The sequence below is a fragment of the Acartia tonsa genome, chromosome 7 (assembly GCF_053477335.1).
Source record: "Acartia tonsa isolate MP-2025a chromosome 7, ASM5347733v1, whole genome shotgun sequence".
Taxonomy (NCBI): Eukaryota; Metazoa; Arthropoda; class Copepoda; order Calanoida; family Acartiidae; genus Acartia; species Acartia tonsa.
The window spans coordinates 25,316,848-25,328,251 of record NC_137266.1 but is presented as its reverse complement, the minus strand read 5'-3'; the positions used below and the strand labels follow the sequence as shown (position 1 = coordinate 25,328,251).

Here is an 11,404-nt window from a genome sequence, read left to right as displayed (position 1 = left end):
CAAACTTATTTTTTAAAATAATTTTAAAAAGAATGTATCTTTTATGTGTATGGTTTTCATTCTTTTCATTTTAATTAAATAAAAATTATTTAACTACATTGGAAATAAGTCACTTTGTGAAAACACTCTTTTTTTGAATTGTTAGGAATTGAAATAAAACAAGACTTCTTATTGGTTAGATTTCAGAATTATTTGTTTAATTGTAAATGTTATATTTTTCAATGAAATTAATTGTTTTGGAAAAAAAAATTATTTCCAATGAACAGAGTAATGTTTTTTTATTGTATCAATATAAAGTGAATTATATAAAAATGTTCTGTAAGCCACAATATTACCCGAAGTAAAAAAAGAGCTTTTGCTTTGGTCATTATGAATACAGCAACACTAAAAATCAATTTTTAAATCCCCCCAAAAAAGTTTATTGGGGACTTAATTCAAATTTGGGCTCTGCAGTCTGATTCTATAGGTGTCCTAGTATATTTTTGACCCCCCATTCAAAAATAGGTTAAAAACAGTTTAATTAAATGATTTTATTTTATTGCCAACACCAAGAGTATTTGCAGCATATGACAAATAAGGTTCTATAGAATAATCAAACATCTTGAAATCAATTTCATATTTATCATACAAAGCCTTAACTCGTTCCTTGCCAAGCTCTTCAAAATACAGTGTGGAAGGTAAATTTACAGTGCTGAAAAAGATAGAGATGATTATAATGAAGATCTTGTAAATTAAGATATAAGGGATACTTCCAAATATCACAGAATGTCCTTACAAATAAAAACAAGCACAAATGCCATGACACCTTCTAATATTTATTTAATCTAGTGGCGTGCATTGAGTTTTGTCAGAGTGTGTCAATTTTGAAAGGAAAGGAAGGATGATATAGTTTAGTGGCTGCAAACCCTTCTGAAATTGCCTGCAGTGTCCTTTAAAAGCTTTTCCAAAAATGAAACAAACAGTTTAATATACCTGTTGCTTTAAACATAAACCCTTACTACTTTATAGAATAAACTAGCGGCTACGCCCCTAAAGCCTCTAGGGAAATATTGAGTCTACCCTATAATTTCAATCTAATTTTTAAAAGTAAAACCGTATTTGGGGCTATGGCACTTACATATCCAGCTGATTTACAGTAGATGTATTTTTGTGTCAAAACCTAAATTGGGACATAGTGCATTTCATTACCCTAGGTTAGGTAACTTAAATTCACTTTTCCATAAAATCTAAAATGCAGCCGTTTTTGAGAAAATTAGATTTGAAAATTTCAAGTTTAATTTTCATCCCCTAAGAGTTACCACACAATCATGACAAGAAAAGCAGAGATTATCTATTTAAAATTTTTAACAAGTTTGCTTTTATAAAGTTCTTCATGAAACCACTTCTGAAATGAGTTGATTTAAGGCCATTTATATCAGTTGCTTTGCTAAGGTCACGAAAATTCATCCTTTAATAAATCATATATAGAATGGTTTTAAGAAAGACTTTATAAAAGCAAACTTGTTCAAAATTTTAAATAAATAATCTAAGCTTTTCTTGTCATGGTTATGCGGTAACTCCTTGAGGATGAAAATTGAACTTGAAATTTTCAAATCTATTTTCTCAAAAACGGCTGCATTTTAGTTTTTATTGAAAAGTGAAATAAAGATGCCTAACCTAGGGTAATGAGATGCACTATGTCCCAATTTAGGTTCTGATACAAAAGTCAAAGCACCTTCGAACGAACTGTGGTGAAGCGTTTAAAAAACAGTTTCCGACAGACACCCTGTATATTTCAACTCAAATAATACACAAGTGTGTTGTTTTTATTATCTTACATTAAATTTCAATGGATTTAAAATTGCCAGTGTTGAATGTATATTTGCCAAGTGTTAAAATTAACAGATGTACTTTTGCCATTCATGGATGTATTATTGACATTATAATTAATATGTTAGATGTAAGTTTGCCAGAAGAATCGATTTTATTGTCATTTACACATTCAAAACTCAGTTTGCCAAAAATACATCTTTTGCACTGGCGAAAATAAATCCATTGTAAATTTGCTGGATGTGTAAATTGCAGCCCCCTCCCCTCCTTATTTGTGTGAGCAGAAATTTCTCTTGGGATGTTGAAATTATCCTTTCCAAAAATAGGTTAAAACCTTCACTTGGTATATAAGAAGCCTCTCTGTAAAGAGGAACCATATCGGTTCAGCGGCTAGCAAGACTATTGCTTCAGAAAAAAAAGACCTTCATATGTATAACAGAATATTGTAAATTTTTTTAGAAACTGACCTTGTATGTAACTTTGCAAGAAGTTTAGTTCTGTTGTTATGGATATTTAATCCTCTCTGGTTCAATTCCTATAAATTAAAAAGAAGTTTTAGGACATGTAGGAATGGTAATTTTGCCAGTAAATCACCTGTCCTATATGACATATCATCATATACCTTTTAAAATTTTAACCAACTTTTTAGGAAACAGTTATTTTTCATAAGAAACTCAACACGAAGATGGACGTCATAGACCAAGTTATAATGTAGCGAAACTATTAATACTACTCTCAAAATATTTTATGTGTTATATATTTTTATAATTTTACCAATATAATTTGTTCATTATCAAATGTGAGTGTTTCTGTCTTAGCCACCATAGTGTAGTTGAGGTGACAGGGAAGGCAATGTAAATAGTAGGGCAGCCAATGTTCATCATACAACAAAGGTTCTATTAAAATACAATATTTAATCAAGTATAATAATGACACATTTGGACTGTATATGATACTCATTACAATCTGCTACATCTTACTTATTTATTTGAAAATTGTACTAAAAAAACTAGGCTTTTAGTTACTTTCGAATGGATGGGAGGGGGGATATGGAATAGCTAAAACCACCTCCGGATATAAAAATAATAATGCATAAGTCATAGACAAAAAAAAATAAACTACGTTTCAATCCCGGGATAAATGAATATAAATCACCATATTCATGCAATAATATGAAAAAATATTTTCATTTCAAAATCGTGTGAACTAGGGACAAGCGTACTTTAAAAATATTTAATGTTTGGCAGTTTCAAATGGAATTAATTGGCTGAATCACAGCCATTGGCCTTGACAAACATTATTAGGAAAAAAAATATGACCTGTGTCTAGTAAATAATCAACAAATTCAACAAATGTTGGTGCTGATTTATATTTAGGGTCTTGCTGAGGCTTTGTTGGATCCCTGAAAAATAATTATATACATAATTTTTAAAATTCATTTTCATCCCTATAATTGGTCAATCACTTAACACACATTCTTTCCCTGAAAAGAGCATAAAACCGTCTTAGAATTAGAAATAAACTATTTAAAACAAAAGAATTAGGCATTTATTAAATAAGTACTGATAAAGTTACATCTAAAAAATATTCTTATCCAGTCCAAAATCAAAATCAATATTAAACCTTTATAGCAATTTAATGGTTTTATAAAAACTGTTACCCAAGTTAAAATAATCGTAGTATAGTATTTAGGCTTAATTAATAAGGATTCTAAACTGTAATCTTTTTATTTGCATATCTGTTAACAACTGTTAATGAAAATAAATAATTAATTGACCTGTATTTAGCTATGATTTTCTTGCCATATTTATTATAAAACTTCTTGGCTTTGTATTTTTCTCTCAAGGAATTATTATCCCTTAAAATTATAGGTTTTAATCTAGCTAAAAAAATTTGTTCACACTTACATTAAATTAGAAAGAATGTGCATATAATACAATGATTTTAATATTGATTTTAATGATTCAATAGAAATGTAAGTAGGTACACAATGGAATACACTCAGGGATCTAATGGGATAAGACAATAGCCAATAAATCCCCAATGATGAAACTCAAAATTACTCCATCTGTAGATAACAGTTAGTGGTTGAAAGGTTTGGACACTCCACTCAATTAACCAACCAATAAAACTTTATTAACAATCCCCAAAGTTGTTGAGCCAACTAATAAGAAAACGCTATAATAAAACATTGGGGACTAGTGTAATAAACAGCCCAATATTCCCTCTCCCTCCCTGAATACACTACTAACATAGAAATTCTAAAGATTAATTCAGTAAAACTTAATGTTCAATTAAGCCTTTCATCATATAACAGCAATATATCTGCTACAAGGGACTAGACTTTGCACAGATAAATTAGTTCAGAGAGAATTTAAAAGCCTTACTGACATACCCTTAATCCTTATTATAATGTAGCTGTCCTCCTCATAGTCTTCAAAAGAATAATATGGGGCCAGGGAAAAGGAAATGTGATTCTGACAAACAATTCTAAGTGAAAATTTCCCCTCATCCCCTTCCCTTTTTTCATCTCTTCCCTCTCAGCTACACCAAAAAATAAGTTTTACTCCAACCCTACTCCAACAAAATATTTAATTTTCGGTAATATACTGCACCTGAAGAATCTATCTCTGTAGGCAGACAGCAATCTTTCAAAAGGATGTCTCACTGTCATAAATGAAAAATGATTCTTCTGAACAATGAAAGCAAGTTTCAATTTTTAATATAATATCATTAATGTTGAAAATTTTAGCTTCTTGAAGTTTAATTAACTTTTAGGAAGGAGAGCTTGTTTTTTACCTTATGTAAAACTGTACTCTCCCATGCAAGTATTTAGTATATCCTTTCATAAGTCTTACTTATTACTAATTGAACTTATCCAAATGATATCATAGTGATGCTTTTCACTTTGATAATATGAGGAAGTTTATACCTATCATCTTGCATTGTCTATATTAATGATTGACTTAAAATTGCATTTACTCTTAAAACCTGTAATATATAACATAGACAATTTTTTCTATTAATTTAAGTCTAATCTAAGTGATTAGCTTTTTAAAAAGGGGAAGGGTGTTATTTATCAGCACATCTTAAATAAATCATAGCTTTACAAGGCTAGTAATAAATATTGTTTAATAGCCACTGCTTTCCTGAATTTTTCTAAATTCTTCTAGGTTTCTAATAGGTGGCATAACAGATCTGTTATTTTGTACAGTTAGTTTGATAGTTAACTAGCGAGCCGCGTCCCTAGCATCTAGGGTCTCAGTATTTAAAGGTGTAAGAAGGATCATAAAAATCACCCCAAGGCCTTAATCTAAAAATATAACAGCCTAAACCCATCCTAGAACGCAAGAGAAGCTTTCCAACAACAAACAAGTTTAGTACTTTTTGAAATCTTAATCTTCAAACCTTACTTTGTATATAATGGGATTACATTTTGTTTATGTGAAATTAAAGTTTAAAATGCATGGTACAATCATAATAAAAGTACAAAATTATCCATTTATTTTATTAATTCTATTCCACTATCCTTGTCTTCACTAGTTATTTATCGCATTGTATCATAGACAGCTTTCTATGGATATAGAAATGAAAAATTATAAGATTAAATCCAGGTTTTTTAGGCTTGGATTAAACTGGTAGGTATTAATTTTATGATTTTTAATTTAATATTTTTGTAAAATTGTCTGTAATTGATGCTTTACATGATTTTTTAAAATGTCTGAGAACCGGTTCTATTACAGCAGATATTTCTAATGGGTTTCGAAGCCATACTGAAAAAAATATTAAAGGAAGAAAAAAAGAAATATTTATAAAACTAATTGTACTCTCTTTATTTTCTGGTGCTGCAAACCAATTGACAAGTTTTCTAATCTAGATAAAACAATATATAGTACAATCATAATTACATGTGTTTTTATAGACAAAACAGGTTGGTTTAGTAAAAATTCACAGGGAGGAAGGGAGAGGACAATGAGTCAATTAATTCAATTTAAGAGTTTTCCCTAAAAGGCAATGAAAACCAGATTTATCCAGAAAATTTCAAGAAAATTATAAAGTGTCAATGGTTATCTAAATTAGAAAACTGAAAATGAGAAAGAGTTCTAAGAAAAAAAACAATCTACTCTATTATACTACAAAATAATTTTATACTACATAAATTGTTTGTCTGCTATAAATTGTGTTAATGTTTTTTTTTTTTATTTTTGTCATCTAGATTCATAACAAATTCCGCGGCAATATGCACTAGTACTTAAATTCAGTCTAAATACTTCACAAACACTTTAAGCTGGTACCTAAGGTTTGAGACCCTAAAATATTAAATATTTGATCCATTGTCCCCTCCCTTCCTCCCTGAAAAATTCATGCTTTCATAGATATTAAGCATTTAGGTAAATAAACCATTCCATTCAATGTGACCAAGCTTATCGCTCTCCCTTTGTTAATAACTAGCGGCTACGCCCCTAGAGACCTCTGGGGAAACATATGATTGTTTCAATCTATTTTAAAATCAGCTATTTACCAAAAATATTTTTTTTGCCGCTAGATTGTGTTATTTATGGTTTTAGCCAAGGACGTCCAAGGGGGGGGGGGTAAAGGGGTGATTACCCCCCCCCCCCATTTAAAATTTACCCCTACCTTGGGGGTGCTGTAGGCACCCTCAACCATTTAGGAGGGGGTATTTACCCCCCCAAACAATTATAGGGGGTAAATACCCCTCCCCCAAAATAAAAAATCCCTAACAAAATAAATTTAAGGGGTAAATTTGGGGGGGGGGGGAGAAACAAAATTTACCCGTACCAACAGATTTCAAGGGGGGTAATTACCCCCCCTTAAGCAAATTTTACCCCCGGGTAAAATTTTTTTTTTTTTGGGGGGGGTAAAAAAAATTTGCGGCTCAAAATTTTACCCTCCCCCCCATATAAAAAAGCTTGAACGCCCCTGGTTTTAGCTAATTGCAAAAATATCCGCAATACAGAGTTTTTTTATTTTATTTATTTTTGTCGATTTTTCTGGGGAGGGTGGTGGTACCCTCCCCAAAAATAATTATAAAACCTTCCAAGGACCTTGAGAACCTACCCTGTTAAGGAGAACCCAATCAGTTCAGCGGTTAGCGAGATCTTTCAGTACAAACAAACAAACAGACATCTTGTAATTTTATTATAAGGATGAATATATTGAATAAGTATATTAAAATAAATTGATCATATTACCTTTTAATTTGTTCCATAATACTTTTATCAGACAAGAACAGATTTGTCCAACTTGAACTAGCTGCTTTAGGCACCTAAAATAAATTGTAAACAAGCTCTAACCTACGGGTAAGACAAACTAACATTAACTCACCTTGTAGAGTGTCAAAACTTTATAAGAAAACTGCTTAATTACAACATACATTGAAATCCCTTATTTTACCCCCCTCAAAACAAAAGCTTGAACGTCCCTGATCCCTGGATTAAAACAATAACTAGTGAAAATTTTTACCTTACACCAATAAAATTTTTTGTCTCTGTCCACTAGGACATCTGCATTTAGACCTAATATAAAATTATTTTAACATTAATCTATAATACAAAGTAGCCTGATATTTGTCTGTCCGTCCGTTTGTCCCTTAAGATCTCTGTAACCACTGAACCGATCGGATTCTACTTTTCAGGGAATATACCTGCCAGTGCTAGTCCTGTGGTGGTTTTAGGCTATTTTTGGGGGGGATGGGACAACAAAAAAAATCCCTCAAAATTTTTTTTTAATTGAAAATATTGGGGGCACCGCTAGTTTATATATATTTTTAAAAATTAACTCATGGGGCGAAGCCCCCAAAGGATAGAGGCGAAGTCGCTGGGTCGATTTATAATTTAATGGTATTTTTTCTTTAAATTGGTTTGTTACTTTGCGGTTTTTATCAAGGAGGGAGGAGACATTGGAATGTTTTTACACTAGTCCCCAAAGTTTAATAATAAAGTTTTCGCATTCGTCGAATAACAACTTTGGGGACTTCTGTTGAATTTTAATTGGGTGGCTCATTAAGTATCCAAACGTTTCAGCGACTACAATCATGGGGGATGTTCATCAATTTATTGGCCAAATGTCTTGACCTTTTATATCCTTGGGTTTTAAAGAATTTAATAATATAGAAAAAGTTTACCTATGGGTCCAGAAACCATATGAGACATGAGAACAGTTTGTCTTGTAAGCTCTTGTTCATATTCAATGCAAGTGTCTTGGACCTTTATACATTTAGCTTAATAAATACTTGAGCTGATTTTAGTAAAGCAAAATCCCAATCGCAACAATCAGTAGATTTGAAAAATGTTTCACTGTCTTTGAGATAAGATTATGATCTTATATTCATAGCTAAGCTTTTCTATGGGTATTAAAGCTTTTTAAAAATTGTCTTATCGTTTTCTAACTTTTCATGCTGAATCCTATAAAAGTTGGTATGAAAAAGAAAACGTTGCCACTCTATGGTCGTTACCAGAAAGTCAGTTTCGTCCATTCAAAACATATTGCTTTTATAGTTTTCTGACAATAAAATATTGTATGATATAACTGTCCTATTTTATATTTGAATAAAGTTTCTTAGAACAACAAGGTACAATATGTATCATAAGCGAAACATTAGCAAAACAATGCCCCAAATTATAAATAAATATTAAAATGAGTTTGTTAAATTTGTTTGAGGTATGAGTACCCTGCAGAGATTAGTCATACCCCCTCCCCCCTTAATTCCAATTTATTTTAAAAATAAGGGGAGAGCATTAATTGTTCAACTGGCACTTGGTGGGAAAGCACCAAAAGGATGAAATATTTAATAGTTATTTCTCGTATCGTATTATAAACGGCTTTCCGCGGTTATAGAATGTACAATTCGGCACCACGGGGCTAAAAAAACTAGTTTTAATCTTATGATTGTACATTTCTATATTCGTAGAAAACTGGATATAATACGATGCTAGACATAGTTTTTTCGTATTCATGAGAACCGGCTCCTATCCACCGGATTCAAATGAATACGAGAAAAGTTCTTACCTTTCTCCATCTGTTCTTATAAGTGATATAACATCTAAACAAGTCATTCTTTATTTTTTGAAAAATATTTATTTGAAAATTTATAGCTAAGGATAACAACATCCATAAACGCGAAGCTCTGTAATGGCAGGACAAACGAACATTAATCACTTGTTGAGTGTCAGAACATCAAAACTGAATAAAAAGAATAAATAACATTCTACACAGTTGCAGGGGCGTCCAAGCTATTTCATTATTACCCCCCCCCCCCAAATAGTTTGATGAAGTTAAATTTTAAATGGGGGGGGGGGGGTAAAATGAAAAAAAGTTAGTTTGGGCGGGGGTAATCACCACTTTACCCCCCCCCCCCCCCTTGGACGTCCTTGCCCTGTTGTTATGGAAATCAGTAATCCAAAAATAAGATATTTAGGATTACAATATCACATGAAAATTGTTGTCAAGATGGTGAAAATCAACATGTTTAAAATGGACGTACGGACATTCTGGTAACGATTATATGGTTGCTATGCTTCCAAAACCTTACCTAACTCACTGTTACTTGAAACAGCATGCAAAGTTTGAAATCGATAGGGCAATTAAAAACTGTATAAATTAACGAAAAGAGCTAGCCGTTACGGACTGACTTATGTGCGGACTCTAAATGTAGAAAAGCTTCGCTTATAAAATTTGAGTGATAGATAAGAATTCAAACATAGAAAAAAAATATTTAAAAAATACTTTCCTGTCAAAATAGCTTGGCAACTCACTGAAAAATAAGTAAGAATAGTAATTATAATAAATCTATAGTATAAATGCCTAACCAGATAACTACCAGGAACCTCCTGTTGGGACCTTTTTCGTCTGCTAGCAAATTGCTTTCTTCTTTTTTATTGTAGCGATTTGGCTGTGTTAATATTCTCAGTGCTATTGGTTGATTTTCAAAGACCCAATTGAAAGAAAGATGATAGGGTCCTCGGAAAGGGGACATGCAGTAATATAACCCCCAACCCCTCTATTTCTTTGCTCTAATGTAATTATCCAGAATAATATGTTGTTTACTACTTAGAGGTTTAGGATTTTTCAAAACTGCTTAATTAGGACTTTATAATAAAGATGCTCCGCTAGCAACATTGTACCATGTTGTAATAGGAATCAGTATTCCAAATATGAGACAAATAGTATAATTATATCACATATAAAGTTGTTGTCAAATAGGTTAAAAATCAACATGGTTTAAATGGACGCACGGAATTTCTGTTAACGATTACAGAGTTGCTTTGCTTCCTAAATTGTACCTAAATTTTATAGAAATAAATATGCAGTTTGAAATCAATAGGACATTTCTAACATGTCTAAATTAAGAAATAGACTATACCTGATAGGTTGAAAGGAAACACATTCCTGATTGGGCATTAAATCATATAATATCAAATTAACAAGACTACTAAAACAAACTATTTTTACAAAAAATCTTGTGGATAATTGTCTCATTTTTTCAGTCTCTGCATAGCATTTGAAAAATTAAATAACCGTAAAATGTCATGTTATGAAAATCAGAATTTTTTTTAACATTTAGTATAAAAGCCTCAATCTTTTTTTGTTACATCATTTAAAAATCAGATGAATCGGATATTTTAATTAAATCACATAAAAAATTGTTGTTTAAAAAATTAATATTCAGCATGTTTAAAATAGACGTACGGAAATTATGGTAACAGTTATAGAGTTGCTACGCTACTTTTTTAATATCCTTATATAATTAATTTATGCATTTATGACTTGTAACACTGCAAACCAATTGCAAACAAATTTAATTACAGATATTATTAAACATGTGTTTAATCAGGTGTCTCTTTATTAGACAAATTTCAATGAGTAGGTACGCTTTCAAGCTTTTTCATTTGGGGGGGGGGGGAAGGGGGGTAAAAATTCAAATTTAAAATTTTGGGGAATCTTTATATCATAAAGGCAATTACGTCCAAGCTTTTTTTTGGGAGGGGGGGGGGTAAAAATTCAAACTTATAAATTCAAATTCATTTGGGTACAGGGGGGTAATCACCCCGTCTAAAAAGTTAAAATTCAGCATGTTTAAAATAGACGTACGGAATTTCTGGTAACGGTTATAGAGTTGCTACGCTACTTTTTTACTATTTACTAAGTATATTTGCAATAACTTTTATTTAATAGATTCTTCCAATTTTTAACATTTACAAAACAGCCTGCTTTATTGCTTCAAGATCCATGTCAGATCTATATAGGAAATAAATGTCTATAAATGAGCTCAAGTTTTCCAAGGAATAAATGTTTAAAACTCATAGTGCTCCAATAATCCTCATTAAACTCTTATTGACCAACGCGATAAGACCTTTATTCTATTTGTTTATGGAATAAATAAAGTTTTTCAATCCATGTTGATATTTGAATTACATTGAAGTATTTAATTTTGATTTAATAAACAAAAAATATACGTTCATAATATAGAAAATCTAAGAAAACTCTGTTTTAAAAGAATTCGATTGTGGCGACACTTTTGTAGTGTTCAAATATTAAAACTAAAATTTTAATCATATCAACCCTTTGGTGATGG

At 31.1% G+C, this 11,404-nt stretch overlaps 2 protein-coding genes across 2 annotated transcripts; both read right to left on the bottom strand.

The window, feature by feature from the left end:
- Positions 1 to 470: 470 nt before the first annotated feature.
- LOC145325140 (carbohydrate sulfotransferase 11-like) lies at positions 471 to 4,507 on the bottom strand. Its single transcript, XM_080167996.1, has 6 exons — positions 4,425 to 4,507; positions 3,587 to 3,667; positions 3,129 to 3,211; positions 2,584 to 2,705; positions 2,277 to 2,344; positions 471 to 691 (listed from the first exon to the last, which is right to left on the bottom strand). The coding sequence occupies exons 1-6, from the start codon at positions 4,481 to 4,483 to the stop codon at positions 517 to 519; spliced, it is 588 nt and encodes a 195-aa protein (XP_080024122.1). The 5' UTR covers positions 4,484 to 4,507; the 3' UTR covers positions 471 to 516.
- Positions 4,508 to 5,299: 792 nt separating this feature from the next.
- Positions 5,300 to 10,377, bottom strand: LOC145325139 (uncharacterized). The gene is made up of 7 exons (XM_080167995.1): positions 10,193 to 10,377; positions 9,562 to 9,583; positions 8,839 to 8,874; positions 7,955 to 8,036; positions 7,294 to 7,346; positions 7,023 to 7,096; positions 5,300 to 5,682 (listed from the first exon to the last, which is right to left on the bottom strand). Exons 1-7 carry the CDS (start codon positions 10,306 to 10,308, stop codon positions 5,619 to 5,621), a joined length of 447 nt encoding a protein of 148 aa, XP_080024121.1. The 5' UTR covers positions 10,309 to 10,377; the 3' UTR covers positions 5,300 to 5,618.
- Between the last annotated feature and the right edge of the window lie 1,027 nt (positions 10,378 to 11,404).